Here is an 18358-nt window from a genome sequence, read left to right on the forward strand (position 1 = left end):
ATCTGAAAACTGTTTTTGTCCAGCATGTCCAGAATTTTCTTGGCAGTCACAGAACAGAGAATAATGCTGAGCTTGTGGAGAACCAACTGAAAGCGTATCAGCTTATGAGGCCAGAATGTCACTGAAGATGCATTTTTTACATTCTCATCTCGACTTTTTTCCACCAAATCTTGGCGATGTCAGCGATGAGCATGGGGAAAGATTTCATGAAGATATAAAGGTGATAGAAAATTGATATCGGAGAAAATTCACTAAAAGCATGATGGGTGACTACTGTTGGTTCTTGCAAAGAGAGACAGATGTTCAGTACAAGCGCAAAAGCGAGTGCCTCCAACATTTTTGGGCACGCTGACCTCACTTTTATATTGAGGTAAATTGACATAAATATACTTTAACGTGTCTCTTGTATCGTCTTCTGGTTTGTTTTCAGAATAAACACATCAAAACAATTTTGGTGGGACATAGTCCAAACTCCAGATATCATGTTTATATATTATATTGATATTCAATAGTGTCAAAACGTCAATGATGTGTATTTCAAAAACCTGACATACTAGCTTAATTCCGATTTCATATATGAAATCAGTGTAAAAAAATTAATAAAGAGCTGCTCTGAAGTTCCCAGTAGCAAACAAAAAATATTTTTTTATAGACTAGTGTAATCAAACTTTAATTTTGGTGGAATTAAAAATATAAAGAAATTATACAATGAAGATGAAGAAGTACCTAGTTTGCTAAATCTTTAAATTAATTTCAGGTTAGTTATCAAAAATTATGCATGTACGTTAAAAAGATTTATTAAATTAAAACATTATATTAATAATAATATCCCAATGGATAACAATATTGTAAAAAAAAAATAGTAACGAAAAACAACATTAATATGAAATATATATTTTGTACCTAAGAATTCCTTTGACAATTCTCGTTTGGGATTCAATGCTTCTAATAACATTATTTGATGACAACAAAATTTCCCTAGTCCATATAAAAGCAGCACATTCTAAGTTAATAATTCAGATCACTTTGAGCTATCCATATTCATGCAGCATGTTGTTCTGTGTAGCTGTACTACTAATGCCATTTTCCATAAAGGCTGAAGGGCATAATTGCAACATGCAGGGAGCTGAACTTGTGCCACAATTGTCGAAGGATGGAGACATAATAATTGGAGCGATCTTTTCTCTACACAGGAAAACAGGCAACAGGGATCTTAGCTACAAAAGTAAACCAGAGCCTCTACAGTGTGAAAGGTTTGGTCAAACTGCATACTAACATTCTTAGAAACATTATCTCCTAATATCATATGAAAAACTACACTCTATAAATTAAACCTTTTTTTTTACTCTAGAAGGAATCTGATTGCACTTCTAGTTCTAACTTCATACTCTTGTTAGTTTAAATTTCAGGGAACTCCAGTTTGCACAGACTACTATCTATGCTATTGAAGAGATAAATAATAACACTGAGTTGCTGCCTAATATTTCAATAGGTTATAAAATCTATGATTCGTGTGCATCTGTACCTGTGTCAATGAGAGCAGTGATGACACTAATGAATGAGAAACAGAATGAGCTTTCTTATAATGACTCTTGTAAGAAGCCATTTTTTGTCCCTGCAATCATAGCAGAGTCTGGATCGTCACCAACCATGGCAATTGCAAAGACGGCTGGACCATTTCAGATACCAGTGGTAAGTTATAGTGATCCTTTCAACATTCTAACAATATTACAGTTGTCACCATGACACTTTTGTTTACTTATAGACTGAAAATGATTTCATTTAAAGTTTTAAGGGATATGTATATTTCTTGACTATTGATATTAAGGGAAAAATTGCTTTTTATAGATATTGAGGACAGAATTGCACAATATGACAATAGTCTGTCAGCTATAGCTAGTACTACTAAAACATTATGCAATCTAAAAAACACGATTTAAAAGATCTTTAATTAAGTCCAATTCAAGTCAAGGCATTGTAGGCATGGCAAGGAATGGACATTAAATGTCCATTTGTTCTGATATATAATATTAATGACAATTAAACATTTCTAAAATGTTGGTTTAAAAGATTTTGAATAACTGATATGTTCTCCGAGTACAGATCTACTTTCAGTTACAGTGCTCTTATTTTTATAGTTACTTAGTAACACATTTTGTACTTTAAACACAGGTCAGTCATTTTGCAACATGTGCCTGTCTGAGCAACAGACATGAATTCCCTACATTTTTTAGGACTATTCCCAGCGATTTCTACCAAAGCAGAGCCTTGGCACAGCTGGTAAAGCATTTTGGATGGACTTGGGTTGGAGCGATTAGAAGTGACAATGATTATGGAAACTCTGGAATGGCCACATTCGTTCAAGCTGCCCAGCAAGAGGGCATATGTATTGAGTATTCAGAACCTTTTTTCAGAACATACACAAAAGAAAATATTTTGAGAATTATAAATATTATTAAAATGTCCACATCCAAAGTTATTGTTGCCTTCTTAGCGCAAAGTGACATGTCAGTTCTCTTACAAGACTTAATAAAAGAGAATTTAACAGACATTCAGTGGGTAGGCAGTGAAGCATGGGTTACAGACACAAACATTGCCACAAAAGAAAACTGCCGCATTTTGGGTGGCGCACTTGGATTTGCAATTCGCAAGTCATGGATACCAGGGTTAAAGGAGTTTTTGCTAAAGATTCACCCGTCTGCAATCACAGGAAATGCTCTTTTAAAAGAATTTTGGGAAACAACATTCTCTTGTTATCTGAATGATAATATAACTGCTGATATGAAGTCTGCAGGTATGAGAGCATGCAGTGGCACTGAAAATTTAAATGGCATTAATAACCTTTATACAGATGTGACGGAGTTAAGAATTTCAAATAATGTCTATAAAGCAGTAAATGCTATAGCACATGCACTGCACAATATGTTCACCTGTACAACCAGAGAAAATCATGAAAGCTGTGCCAAAAGTGTATTCTTTGAGCCATGGAAGGTAAGGTATCTAGCCATTAATGTCAGCACATACAAATATACACATCATGTTGCTTTCCATGCCTTCTCTTTGAGAACCATAAAAACTACATAAAATGTATTTGCTTATAATGTACATTACGGTCTTCATTAATATCCCAAAAATGTGTGACTGCAAATTGTCTCATTATTAAGGTGGTGGGTAGGCATGTGCCTCTGATGGACTGGCACCACATTATTAAACTTGATAAAAAAGATATTAAAAACAACTCAGTTGTTAGATTGAACATCTAGAATATTGTAGAGGAAAAGAAAAAAAACTGCTTAAACCGCCTGCCTTTTAAACAAGGACACCCTGACTTAATTTATACCAGCACACTTTATATTAAGAAATTATATCATATACAACATTTAACTGTGCTTTATTATTTCATAACAGATTACATATAAGAAGTCTTATTCTGTAAACCAAATGTTTAGAGAAGACTTTTAGTGATTAAGTCTTTTGGGACCATTGGATGTTATTTAATGGCGGAAGGGTATCACCAGAATGTACCTTTTTTTCTGAATGTTCATTGGTGGGATTGAAATGTTTACTAGCTACTATATGCAAATGAACCTAAGTGATAAGAGGAGTTGTTCTCTTCAGATTAATCAAACTTGCTACTTGGAGCCTTGCTGCTCACATAGTGCACGTCCATCAGTTGCTGTAAATAAAGGACATCTTTGAATTTCATTTTTAGTAATGATTTGAAACACTTTTTATTTACTAAATATGTTAAGCAATAATATAAAAAAATAAAAATGATAAAAAACAGTAGACTATGAAGAATTGTTTTTATTCATTCAAGCATTTAACATAACAAATTCCTTTATTTTTTTACTATAGCGGTATAGATAGATAGATAGATAGATAGATAGATAGATAGATAGATAGATAGATAGATAGATAGATAGATAGATAGATAGATAGATAGATAGTGTGCAGGAACTTTTAACCTAATCCTGAAACTAGACTAACAGAATATAAGAAAAGGCCTGGAAGACACTTTATTAACAAAACAGAAAAACAAGAGTACATGGTTGGAAATGGGTAAAAAAAACAAACACAATAATATACAAAATAACAATCTTTTACCACTTTGGACCTTATTAGGACAAATAAGGTTCCTGGAAGACTTTGTGGGTGGCTGGTTCACTTTCCCACCAGTAACTACCATCAATTAATAATAATGGTAGTAACAATACATTTGTATTCTTTTATGTGTATACTTTTAGTGTCTTTCTCAGTCTGAAAGTGCTTCACAAACATTCAAATGATAATACAGAAACAGTACAGTAGGCTTGAAAGGTCCATAAATAACACCAGATACATGGAAATAACCCTGAATACACATCAGCAATAACTGCATTAAACAGAAAAATAAAGGATGGAATACAAATAACTATAACAAATGAACTAAGGTGTAATGCCTTTGACAGTTGCTAACCTACTGAAATGACAGTCCTGACTATCTTTGCAATAGATAGATAGATAAAAAATAGACAGATTGATCTTTGGACAGATAAAATGAAAAGAGAAGTGGCGGAAGTGTCTTGTCAAAGTGTTAAAATATTTAAATCACGTTGATTCAGTTTTCACATTATGTTCTGTGGTGTTATGTTTTTTTTATCTGAAATATTAACTCATAACAACCTTACTTATTTACCATTTCTTGTCTCCTACCCTTGACAAAGACAAATATTGTGAGGAACATTTTCTGACTTTAGGATGAATAAGACACTTTTCATGACAACTGAACTTACACTTAATTCAATATTGAAGGATAATTATGTTAAATTAGTTTACATTTTTTATTTTTTTTTCATGAACAGCTTCTTCATTTTATGAAAATGGTGAAATTCAGAACTAAATATGGTGAGGAAGTATATTTTGATGAAAATGGGGATCCAGCTGCCATTTATGAACTGATTAACTGGCAGCTTAATGCCAAAGGAGAGAATGAATTTGTCACAGTCGGTTATTATGATGCAACAGCTATTTCTGGGCAAAATTTTCTTATCAATAACACCAAAATTATTTGGATTGGTGGAAAAAGAGAGGTATGTGTAATAATTAAATATAAATTACAGCATATTATATATATATATATATATATATATATATATATATATATATTCTGTATATATATGCACATACAGTACATATTTGTGCAAGACTCATCAGAATTGTTATTTTTGCAAAGTTTAAACCTAACAAAAAAAAAAACAAAAAAAACTCACTAGGTCAAAGGAGACAGTGAATTACTGAATATATTATATTTTTGCAGTTGCACAAATCCATCTGCAGTGAGAGTTGTATTTTTGGCACTCGAAGAGCTATGCGGAAAGGCAAACCGGTCTGTTGTTTTGACTGCATACCATGTGCTGAAGGAGAAATGAGCAATGCTACAGGTATCGTATATGAAGTTATTTTTAAAAGTAGATGTGACTATTCTTTATCTCTAAAAATTCAGTTCAGTTTAGTTTACTTTTTTACATAGCACTCTTTAGTGAGCACCAGCCCAGAGCACTTGCGCAGGATTTCCAGCCATCTTAACACAAAAAGCTGAACATGTGTGTGTCTGATAAGCAAATCCAAACCATTAAACCTATCGCCACCAATTTTTCTAATTCCTCAGTTGTACAGGAGAAAGCGATGGGGTGTACTTAATTGCAAAATGTTTCTCCTTGAGGAATTTTATCTAATGACCACACCTGCACTTCATTCAATCCTGGGCAGCGCCGGTTACCTCTGCTATTAATGATATAAACTACACATCATTTACATACATAAAATTACAAATTAAGTTGAACACATGATTAAACTAAGCTAACTTGAATCTGAATAACATAAAATAATATCAATGAACATTATAAACCAAAAACTACAGTAAACAAATACAGTCAACAGCATTCCTAAAGTAAATAAAGTTCTAGGGGTTCCACAATTGGTTTTACCAATCAAGGCTGAATTTAAAAACTGGCACGATCACAGTTCTGATGAAATATTCCAAATGGCTGCCCACATCCTTCTGGACATTATACATTGTAGGTAGCCTGGGCATTCATAAGGAGATCAAATTCCCACTGTCTCCTTGCATCTTCCCATGGGAAGGAATAGCATTCTGGTACATTAACAGCCTGACTTCCCAACTGGAAAACTGGAGTATACTGTAAAGAAGAAAACCCACACAGACACAGGGAAAGGGTTCAAACAGAGGCAGTAACTGAGATGGAATCTGAAGCAAGGACTCTGGAACTGTGTTTCAGCAGCTCTAATCACTGCATCAAAATGGCACCCTTTACATTAATCGCTCACATTAAACGCCAAGTGTCTAACATGAGCTTAGAATTACTTTAGTTGGCGTGCTGTTACAGCTCCACTGAAACAAATTTTAACCCTGCTCAGGTACCATGAAAAAAGTTACGTCACATTAAAAAATGTACTACATTACCAGAATAAAAACACTGTTTATTACAATATTTTGTTTTTCTCCAAATAATATTATACAACAAATGTTTGTAATCGGGCGGCACGGTGGCACAGTGGGTAGCGCTGCTGCCTCGCAGTTGGGAGACCTGGGGACCTGGGTTCGTTTCCCGGGTCCTCCCTGCGTGGAGTTTGCTTGTTCTCTCCGTGTCTGCGTGGGTTTCCTCTGGGCGCTCTGGTTTCCTCCCACAGTCCAAAGACATGCTGGTTAGGTGGATTGGCGATTCTAAATTGGCCCTAGTGTGTGCTTGGTCTGTGGGTGTGTTTGTGTGTGTCCTGCGGTGGGTTGGCACCCTGCCCGGGATTGGTTCCTGCCTTGTGCCCTGTGTTGGCAGGGATTGGCTCCAGCAGACCCCCATGACCCTGTGTTCGGATTCAGCGGGTTGGACAATGGATGGATGGATGTTTGTAATCAAATATCGACAAACAGAGGCGTATTTGTCTTTGGAACTTTCGAATAGCCTATACAGAAGCAGATACTGAAAATGTATTACAAAATCCAAATAATATTGCACAACACTTCATGTGTGAGTTTCTGATTAATCTACATCACCGCAGCCCTAACTTTTACTGCTGGCATTGGTTGCACAACCATTTGCTGCGCTCTTTGCACACAAACTTATTGCACTCATTACAGATGAATTTAGTTTTCTTGTCTTTTGATCTGGGACAAATGTAGCATCTCTTGTGCTGTCCAGAATGGTGCTGGGTGGTGCTTGGAGCTGATGAGGGTGCCTCTGGTAAAATGCAGCAACTGCAAATGACCTGTTTGACATCTTGTGGTGTTTACTGCACTTCCAATCTCTGACGTGCATGTGGAATGATCAAAGCAAGTCCCATGCACTTTGCTCACTGTGGGAGTCTGACTTTTCATTGATTTTGGGGTTGCTTTCATCCCAAGCTCAACCCATCTTCAATATCATCCTCATGTTCACTGTCAACGTCACTTAGGTCACCTAAAGGTGCCAGAACATCTTTACATGTTAATCCTCGTCATTTCGCCAATGTGTTACGTTGTGCACGTCACAGAACCTCAAAAAAAGAAAAAATACCTATATTACATGGAAGGTACTATGGGGACCATTTGACCGCAAACACAAATAAACATAAATAAAAAATAAACAGAAAGACACAAAAAATAGCAAATGTGTGTCACATTGTTAGGAAGGCCTTACAAAAAATACATGAAAGGCGAGGTCACTAATTGTGATAGTTAAAAAAAAACTTGATTCAAAGAGGAGTGGGGTCACAGAGACCCCATGGTACCACAGCACACTTTCCTGAAATATTAAGAAAAATGATATGTCTAAATTATTTTTCAGGCAGAAATCTGTTTTCATTTTAGAAACAATTCTTAGTGATCGTTTTTATTTTTATTGTGGAAAATTCTTAAAGACTCTTTCAAAGTTGTAATCAGCAAAAACTTACATTTCCAAGAAACAAGATATTGTAACAAAGCCCATTCATATTTGCCTATTTCAGTTTACATTTTTACGTTCATAACTATGTTCGTAATAACATTTTACCAGTGATGTGTGTTCCCCCTTGACAAATACATTGGATTCAAAAAGTGTCCCTACCGAATACAGATAGCTTTTAATAATACATCTGAAATCTTATTACGTACATGTATTTTCTAAAGTGAATCCTGTTATTTTTCATTGTCAATTACTGCTGATCTATCTGCCTAATGTGAATATCAAAGTGAAGGTCAACCTGGGCTTTAATATCCCAGAATGGAAAATTCATTTACTCAAGTGTGTTACAATACATCCATCCATCCATCCATCCATCCATCCATCCATCCATCCATCCATCCATCGTCTCCCGCTTATCCGAGGTCGGGTCGCGGGGGGCAGCAGCTTGAGCAGAGATGCCCAGACTTCCCTCTCCCCGGCCACTTCTTCTAGCTCTTCCGGGAGAATCCCAAGGCGTTCCCAGGCCAGTCGAGAGACATAGTCCCTCCAGCGTGTCCTGGGTCTTCCCCGGGGCCTCCTCTCGGTTGGACGTGCCCGGAACACCTCACCAGGGAGGCGTCCAGGAGGCATCCTGATCAGATGCCCGAGCCACCTCATCTGACTCCTCTCGATGCGGAGGAGCAGCAGCTCTACTCTGAGCCCCTCCCGGATGACTGAGCTTCTCACCCTATCTTTAAGGGAAAGCCCAGACACCCTGCGGAGGAAACTCATTTCAGCCGCTTGTATTCGCGATCTCGTTCTTTCGGTCACTACCCATAGCTCATGACCATAGGTGAGGGTAGGAACATAGATCGACTGGTAAATTGAGAGCTTCGCCTTGCGGCTCAGCTCCTTTTTCACCACGACAGACCGATGCAATGCCCGCATTACTGCGGATGCCGCACCGATCCGCCTGTCGATCTCACGCTCCATTCTTCCCTCACTCGTGAACAAGACCCCGAGATACTTGAACTCCTCCACTTGGGGCAGGATCTCGCTACCAACCCTGAGAGGGCACTCCACCCTTTTCCGGCTGAGGACCATGGTCTCGGATTTGGAGGTGCTGATTCTCATCCCAGCCGCTTCACACTCGGCTGCGAACCGATCCAGAGAGAGCTGAAGATCACGGCCTGATGAAGCAAACAGGACAACATCATCTGAAAAAAGCAGTGACCCCAATCCTGAGCCCACCAAACTGGACCCCCTCAACACCCTGGCTGCGCCAATATCAGACATAATATATTGATACTAGTAATGGTGCACTGCACAATACACTTGACTTATAGTTTTCATCCTCTTTCTCTGTATGTTTAGCATTCATTTGCTAAGAGGTTGACGTGCTTGCTGCTTCCTGAGCATCTCTTCTTTTCTCCACCTACTGGCCCGCTTCTTCTCTTCTTTCATTGGCATCATTTTGCGTTAAAACTGATTAAGGCAGTGTTTGAGTTGCAGTTACTTAGTACGTTTTTTTTTTACTTTTCTTTTAAGCTGGCACTTAAGTGTTCAATCTGTCTCAAGAATGATTTAAGATATGAAGAGGTAGAGGAAGTGAGAGCGAAAATGGTAGGGATGAAAACAGTGCCTGTACACATGCACCGCACGGTTGCCCTGCTGACTGCAGCCGAGAGTTGATTCTACAATAAAGTAAAATAAAAATAAAAAGAGAAATAACATTGGAGGTCAATCATCATAAGCAGATAGTAGACATCACGTAGTATACGTGTACCAAATTTCAGGTCAATAGATCAAATGGTTTGTGAGGTACAGGTGATTTAAAATCCTGGACAGACAAACTGACAGCCACGGTAGCGTATTACAGTATATATAAAGATTAGTCATTAGGCTAATATCAGCAGAATATTTTGTCCTGTAATCACTGCAGCCAATAAAGTCTAAGATTTCTGAGATACAATAAAATGAGGTCTATGTAGTACTTATTTAATTTATCCATTCATTGTGCCACACATCTGATTCCAGTGTAGGTCATGGCAAGATAGATCCTAGCTCTGCAGTATTAGGAGCAGCCATGAACCAACCCTGAAAAGGGCATATCAATCCATCTATCTATCTGTCTATGTCCATATATCTTTATCTGTATCTATATATATATATATATATATATATATATATATATATATATATATATATATATATATATATATATATATATATATACACTGTATATATATATAATTATTTATTGTAAAGGACATGAGTGGAGTGGAATGCAATCTGTAGTGGATAATGGTTTCTTCCCCAAAAGAGAGGCCTTTATATTGGACAGTTCAAGGTGATGGATGGGTGTCCCGGCCAGAATAGGTGGTGCTTCCAAAGGGAATTGGAGTATTGAATGTACTCTTGCAGGCCAGCATGGGAGCTGTGGTCCTGATGGACAGTCCTGTAACTTGGTGCAACCAGGAGTAGCTACTGGGAGAATGCTTTCCTGTCCTAGAGAAGTTCCACCTGACCGGGAAGTGCTCCACCTCACTCAGAGGAGTTGGACTTCAGAGAGAAAGATAAAGTTTACCTGGGAGAAGTGAAAGAGAAAGAGAAAAGAATTATTGTGGAAGAAAAGGAACCTGTCAGTGATGTATTGCTTTAAAATAAAAGGTCTTTTGAACCTAGGACTTGTGTCATAGCCAGTTGTGTCTGTGGTTTGTGTTGTGAGTTGCTCCCTACATGCCACAATGTATATACATATATATGTATAAATACATATCAGTTGATATTAAAGCATAATTTATCATTCTCTTCTTAACAAGGGTCAAATGTTTGCTGTTGTCCAAGTTAAAATACGCATTAATTGGCAATGATACATGTAAATGGCTTTAGCAGTTTATAAATTCCACAGTGACTCAAAGTGGTGCTTGTATAGTTAAGTTTTAGTTTCAATTGCATGTGCATCATATGTTTGAAGTCAAATGACAAAAGAGAAGTGGAAAGAAAAGTTAGAGTTGAAATTTTGGTCCAAACTAACTTCTGAAATCTTTAAGTATATATTGAATTGACAGTTTAGTACTCCTGGCCCCTAATGTTTCATTTTGGGTCAGAGTAAGCACTGGACACCCAGATAAGCATCAGTTAGGTCAAAGCCTATCGGGAACTTAGCGGCAAAGTGGGTTGTCTTAGGAAGGGACTTTTTACATGAACTTAATAATTTTATTGACAGTAACTTTTTAAAATTTACTGTTTCTATTTTTTTCAGATTCATCTGACTGCATAAAATGTCCTATGGAATACTGGTCAAATGCAAAGAAAGATAAATGCATTTTTAAAGAAACAGAACATCTTTCTTTTGAAGAAATTCTTGGAATTCTTTTAACAGCTGTCTCACTCATGGGAGTCTGTATCACTCTAGTGACTGCCTTTATTTTTTTCCTGTACAAACATACTCCAATAGTTAAAGCTAATAACTCAGAGTTAAGCTTTCTTCTTTTATTTTCCCTAACATTATGTTTTCTTTGTTCAGTCACTTTTATTGGACGGCCATCTGACTGGTCCTGCATGTTGCGCCACACAGCTTTCGGAATTACTTTTGTTTTGTGCATCTCATGTGTTCTGGGGAAAACAATAGTGGTGTTAATGGCCTTCAGAGCTACCCAGCCAGGAAGCAGTGTTATGAAATGGTTTGGAGCATCCCAGCAGCGTTTATGTGTTTTTGTCATCACATCTCTTCAGAGTTTAATATGTTTTCTGTGGCTGCTGATTGCACCCCCATCCGCAGATAGGAATTTCAGCTACTACAGAGACAAAATTATTTTAGAATGCAATGTAGGCTCTCAAACTGCATTTTATGCTGTTCTTGGTTACATTGGTCTTCTTTCTTCTCTGTGCTTCATTCTTGCTTTTAAGGCTCGTACACTACCAGACAATTTTAATGAAGCAAAATTCATAACATTTAGCATGCTGATATTTTGTGCAGTTTGGATTACCTTCATACCAGTTTATATCAGTTCTCCTGGAAAATATATAGTAGTAGTGGAAATATTTGCCATTTTAGCTTCTAGTTTTGGTTTGCTTTTTTGTATCTTTACACCTAAGTGTTATATTATTTTATTTAAGCCACATAGAAACACAAAGAAGTATCTAATGGGCAAAACATGTTAATGGCTACAACTTATACATTGAAAATCTGATATTAAAGCACAATAAAGTACTGAGTCTAAAAATATAAATATACTTGTTCATTCTTGCATAATATAAAATATTAACTGAAATAATATATTAACTGTTTAGATCAATGCTTAAATACACTTCCTTAATTATCTTAATAAAAATAAATTATCAAATATATACAGTATAATCAGAATGAATGGATGGACATATACACAGTATACCCATTTTCTAAACCCACTTATCCTGAGCAGGGTCACAGGGAAGCTGGAGCCTAACCTAGCTAGCATCAGATGCAAGCCAAGCACAAACCCTGGACAGGGTGCCAGCCCATAGCAGGGTGAACACACAAACACTCACACATACACTAGGGCCAGTTTAGCATTGCCAATCCACCTAACCTGCATGTGTTTGGGAGGAAACCCACACGGTCATGGGGAGAACATGTAAACTCCACTCCACATGTAAACTTTTATATATATATACTATATATAAAAAATTATTACAAAAATGATGACACGTTTACCCAGGGCAAGAAACAAGATTAGGATAAATGAGATAAATATTTCTTACATGTCAAAAGATCTCAGTGTATTGTTACAGGTCACATAGTGATTCAGAGATGTTGAGTGAACTGGCAGGCCTGTAGTTTAATGTTCAATGCCCTATTCCATACACAAAACTTTCATCACATACACAATATTTACACAATTCTCCATATTTACAGGGATACAAAGGAGACCAAAAATTGTGCTTTAATTATGAATAAAGTGTACAGGAAAAGTAAACAAAAGAAGCAACACACAAACTGCTCATTAAACAAGCAAAAAAACAACAATCTTGATGTCTCGCTGGGGCTGCTTCCATGGGATTTGATAGCAGGTCTACCATGAAGCCTCTCCCACTTGATCACAAGTATGACTAAGTAATTCTTCCTGGTTTCTCCATTGCCAACCAATTTACCCTTAACTCAAAGCCAGCACTCAATCCTAATCTCAAAATGCTTTTGGCAGATTCTCTACTTTTGCTCCAGGGATACCAGACTAGAATGCCTTTTTGCAACTAACTCACAGTGTCCCAGCAACCATAAGCTTTCTGTTGCATCTAAAGGGCTGCGTTTCTCAGGCAGATTGGTAGCTGTCCGTTGATTTAGATGGGACAATTCTTTGACACCCTATCATACTAATAGCCTGACCTCATCCTTGAGTAAACCATTTGGCTTCTCCTGGTAACTGCCACATGTTGTCATCTATCAGTCAATAGAGCTTCTGGCTTCTTGCCTGCTTTTAATCACCTCACTAACTCTCTTAGAGATGTACATATTCCTGTCATCTGAAGGATAGGCTTCCCTATAGTGTCCTGGGAAGCAATACATGCTTAAACCCAGGTCACAGCTCATTTGCACTTGTGTTGGTGTTACTGTCTCATGCCATTCTAGGACATTTAACATGCTGGATGAACTGTCCTGTAGCAGCCTCTATGTTTCCACACAGGCATGAGCAAGGCCTCTCCTGCTACCAAAGCAGCTCTCTTTCTCTCGTCTGAAGGACTTCTGTTGGACTTTTGGGCTGTCTTGTGTCAAGATGGTGGTGCACTAACGTCAGGCAACCACTCTCAACATATACTCTACCACAATAATATATGCAGTATATGAGTGTGTATGTGTGCTGTATATATAAAATATAGTTAGTGTGGACGCTGAAAGTCAGGAATGACAAGGAAATGGACACCAATATAAAATAAAAATCAATTTCTTTATTCTTGGTGAGAGGACGCTGCAGACCCTCAGCCTGCCTGCAGCCTCCAGACCCTGTCACGTTCCAGTGTGCCACAAACTGTCACCTCGCTAATAGGAAGCTGAGACTTCCTTTTAATACTCAAGAAGAAAAAAAAAACACGCGGCAGTTCATTTTGAGGTCATACATAGATCATTATAGCTTGCGGTCACACCCTGGATTGCAACATGTAGAAGCACACAGTGCTTTTTACAGATAAAAAGTGGTCAGTATTTTCATAATTTTAAGAAATACACTTCTGCTAACTTACACGTACATAAGACCAGTTATTGCAAGTTTTCTCTAATGGTTATTGGGTGTATGCAACTCAGCGGTTTTAGACAATGCTCACTTCCCTATTCTTCTGCACCATCAAGGTTACAACACTTCAACAGCTATGTGGCAGTTACAATTTAAGAATCTTATTATAGCTTACATTTCGCACATAATGATCATCACACATAATAATTGGTTATACAATATCAAAAGCTACCTTAAAAGTTAGTTTAGTACATTTGTCTTACAGAAATATACTCTTACAGCTTAGTGTCTGTATTAGATTACATTTGTTTAGTTAGCTTAATACATCCTTGTTTATTAATACATAAGTCACATGTTTCTTATAGTTCTATTAACACCATACTTTATTATTTGGAAAGACTGAAGCACCTTAATTCTAAATATTTCTTCCTCATTAGTAATAAAGTTTGAAAAATATATGAAAGGTAATATATGAGTCACACCACCATCATCTTTTGTTTTTTTGGGGGGGAAATTTTTGGTAAAATTCAAGTCTTCATTAATCTAATTAATTTCTCTTGCACCACAGATACATTGCTCAAAAACAAAATGATGTCTCACATGCGTTGTCCTCTAGGGGTGATAACTGAAGAAAATAAAATTATTCATGAATAACTGAGCAATTTTAGATGAGCAAACTGTAAGACAGTGGAAAACTGTTTACGTTTCATTATTTATTTGACTGAACAATGAACACATTATATCTGCACAACAAATTATGTTCAAAACATAATATATTTACACATCTGTATTTGAACTGATATTTTTGTTGCCTTTACTAAAATTTTACTATTTTTATTAATTCAGTACTTTAATATTGAGTTGCATGTTTCAGAATTACGGTTAAACTTTAACTGAAATATAAACCACTGAAACTAGCCAAGCCTTCATTCTGTCATTAATTGTCATTTTTTATTTTGTCATGACACTCATTGCGAGAAGCAAAGCAGAGAATTTTTTATTTCCATTGACAGCTTCAGGTTTAACAACTCTTTTTGAAATCATGTGTTATTCCATTAGATACCATTAAAGACCCTTCTGATATTTTGCAAACAGACATATGCACACTACAAGATACTCATTGACAGTCATTTTGAGGGTTCTGCCCTTTGCATAATTTTCACTGTAATCAACATCACTCCCAATGATTCACTCACTGTTTGCCCCCTCTTTTTCAGTACGGGATCCTGGGAAGTCAAAATTCCACCAGATCATAAGGCAGGAGCCAGCCCACTGCAGGGCACACTCAGACGTGCACATTTCAAGAATCAAATTAGTATGCATATCAAGTGGTTTTAAGCATAAACTGGAAGTAATAAAACATCTTTTAATTGTTGAAAATATAAAATAAAATTGGTTTATAACTATTGATCTGCATTGCCAATCAAAATATACAATTTAAAACAGAAACTAAAACAATTAACATTCTTTTGGGAGGATGTTGTCATCATATTTGAAATGCAGAGAAGAGCATGAAATTGCACCGATGGCTAAAGTCCCTTTATTGCAAAATCTCGCCTTGTGGCACAGAGTAGAACAGGGAAGAACCTGAAAATTCAGAGGTGATCCTAAAGTTGGTGGGGGGTTTCTCTGTAGACACTTTGCACTAAATAAGGGAGTAAACCCCACTGAACATAGGGTTATTCATAGTTGAACCTAACTACATGGTATGCCACAATATGCTGATTAAAAGAAATGACATACAAGTACACTGATGTCATGAGGAATGATCTGTCTGCTAGTATAAGAGTCCTCTTTTGCTACCTAATGTTTATACAGTGCATTCGGAAAGTATTTTTTCCACATTTTGTTATGTTACAGCCTTATTCCAAAATGGATTAAATTCATTTTTTCCTCAGAATTCTACACACAACACCCCATAATGACAACGTGAAAAAAGTTTACTTGAGGTTTTTGCAAATTTATTTAAAATAAAAAAACTGAGAAATCACATGTACATAAGTATTCACAGCCTTTGCTCAATACTTTGTCGATGCACCTTTGGCAGCAATTACAGCCTCAAGTCTTTTTGAATATGATGCCACAAGCTTGGCACACCTATCCTTGGCCAGTTTCGCCCATTCCTCTTTGCAGCACCTCTCAAGCTCCATCAGGTTGGATGGGAAGCGTCGGTGCACAGCTATTTTAAGATCTCTCCAGAGATGTTCAATTGGATTCAAGTCTGGGCTCTGGCTGGGCCACTCAAGGACATTCACAGAGTTGTCCTGAAGCCATTCCTTTGATATCTTGGCTGTGTGCTTAGGGTCGTTGTCCTGCTGAAAGATGAACCGTCACCCCAGTCTGAGGTCAAGAGCGCTCTGGAGCAGGTTTTCATCCAGGATGTCTCTGTACATTGCTGCAGTCATCTTTCCCTTTATCCTGACTAGTCTCCTAGTTCCTGCCGCTGAAAAACATCCCCACAGCATGATACTGCCACCACCATGCTTCACTGTAGGGATGGTGCCAGGTTTCCTCCAAATGTGACGCCAGGCATTCACACCAAAGAGTTCAATCTTTGTCTCATCAGACCAGAGAATTTTCTTTCTCATGGTCCAAGAGTCCTTCAGGTGCCTTTTGGCAAATTCCAGGTGGGCTGCCATGTGCCTTTTATTAAGGAGTGGCTTCCATCTGGCCACTCTACCATACAGGCCTGATTGGTGGATTGCTGCAGAGATGGTTGTCCTTCTGGAAGGTTCTCATCTCTCCACAGAGGACCTCTGGAGCTCTGACAGAGTGATCATTGGGTTCTTGGTCACACTCCCTGACTAAGGTCCTTCTCCCCTGATTGCTCAGTTTAGATGGCCGTCCAGCTCTAGGAAGAGTCCTGGTGGTTTCAAACTTCTTCCACTTACAGATGATGGAGGCCACTGTGCTCATTGGGACCTTCAAAGCAGCAGAAATTTTTCTGTAACCTTCCCCAGATTTGTGCCTCGAGACAATCCTGTCTCGGTGGTCTACAGAGAATTCCTTTGACTTCATGCTTGGTTTGTGCTCTGACATGAACTGTCAACTGTGGGACCTTATATAGATAGGTGTGTGTCTTTCCAAATCATGTCCAATCAACTGAATTTACCACAGGTGGACTCCAATTAAGCTACAGAAAAATCTCAAGGATGATCAGGGGAAACAGGATGCACCTGAGCTCAATTTTGAGCTTCATGGCAAAGGCTGTGAATACTTATGTACATGTGCTTTCTCAATGTTTTTATTTTTAATAAATTTGCAAAAATCTCAAGTAAACTTTTTTCACGTTGTCATTATGAGGTGTTGTGTGTAGAATTCTGAGGAAAAAAATGAATTTAATCCATTTTGGAATAAGGCTGTAACATAACAAAATGTGAAAAAAGTCATGCGCTGTGAATACTTTCCGGATGCACTGTATATCTTATAGTTTTCATATTTTGCTCTGCTTGTATCATAAAACCGATGTGGGTTAAATTGTAGACCACACACACTTTCAGTGTCAGCACTAGCTGACATTGCTGAAATACCTCAGAGTGCATCCATGCATTCAGGACCTTTGTCTTATATCCAAATCATCTCATCGTCAGGGCAATTATTTGGATGAATTTACTACTTGTGTAATCCACTGCACCCTAATCATATTGCCTTTTATTGACTGTAGTTTAACTTGCCTGGGTTGGTGGCTGTCATGCAACTTGTGCAAAATGATAGCATAAGTTCTGCATTGTGATGTGCCGCCATTAACATCATTGTTATATTCGGAAGCTTATTGACTTACTGGAGTCAATCTGCAAAAGTTATTTCAGCTTTAATTTCATGTAAAATCAGTTTCCAACTGCAGGAATTACATTGTGACCAAAGAAAATGTCTTTCATCAACAGAATGTGTTGCTGGAAATTTACAGGATTTCTAGGTTTACAGGGTAACTACTGTCCTGTGTACACAGTATAGTGAAATTCTTACCTGAATATCCTAATCAACATACAATACGTCACCACTCTCCAGTGCCAAGATTAATGAGCATAACCACCTTACCGCAAATAACTATTTCTTACCTTAAATAACTGCCTTATCTTAAAAATGTATCCCTTCTAGACCCCAGAGAAATACTTTTATATTGTTTTGTAAATACTTAAAAAGCTGGTCTTGCTCATTGGGTGTGAAATTTCACACTTCTCTTTTCCTTTGTTGTTTTTCTCCCTCCACCTTGAGTTACAAATGCTGAGTAAAGGCTTTTTTTTACTTATA

At 37.4% G+C, this 18358-nt stretch overlaps 1 protein-coding gene across 1 annotated transcript; it reads left to right on the top strand.

Moving 5' to 3' along the window:
* The first annotated feature begins 1041 nt into the window (after positions 1 to 1041).
* On the top strand, positions 1042 to 12103 carry LOC114645421 (extracellular calcium-sensing receptor-like). The gene is made up of 6 exons (XM_028793277.2): positions 1042 to 1253; positions 1398 to 1692; positions 2173 to 2991; positions 4845 to 5072; positions 5300 to 5423; positions 11164 to 12103. The coding sequence occupies exons 1-6, from the start codon at positions 1051 to 1053 to the stop codon at positions 12063 to 12065; spliced, it is 2571 nt and encodes an 856-aa protein (XP_028649110.2). The 5' UTR covers positions 1042 to 1050; the 3' UTR covers positions 12066 to 12103.
* Positions 12104 to 18358: the final 6255 nt, after the last annotated feature.

This window comes from Erpetoichthys calabaricus, chromosome 2 (genome assembly GCF_900747795.2).
Source record: "Erpetoichthys calabaricus chromosome 2, fErpCal1.3, whole genome shotgun sequence".
NCBI classification, from domain to species: domain Eukaryota; kingdom Metazoa; phylum Chordata; class Cladistia; order Polypteriformes; family Polypteridae; genus Erpetoichthys; species Erpetoichthys calabaricus.

What these genes read in the sequence shown, in the direction of transcription:
- LOC114645421 (XM_028793277.2), top strand. Translation starts at nt 1,051, where the DNA reads ATGTTGTTCTGTGTAGCTGTACTACTAATGCCATTTTCCATAAAGGCT. An exon ending in GGATTGGTGGAAAAAGAGAG is followed by an intron (nt 5,073 to 5,299) that starts GTATGTGTAATA and finishes ATATTTTTGCAG; the next exon opens with TTGCACAAATCCATCTGCAG. An exon ending in AGAAATGAGCAATGCTACAG is followed by an intron (nt 5,424 to 11,163) that starts GTATCGTATATG and finishes TATTTTTTTCAG; the next exon opens with ATTCATCTGACTGCATAAAA.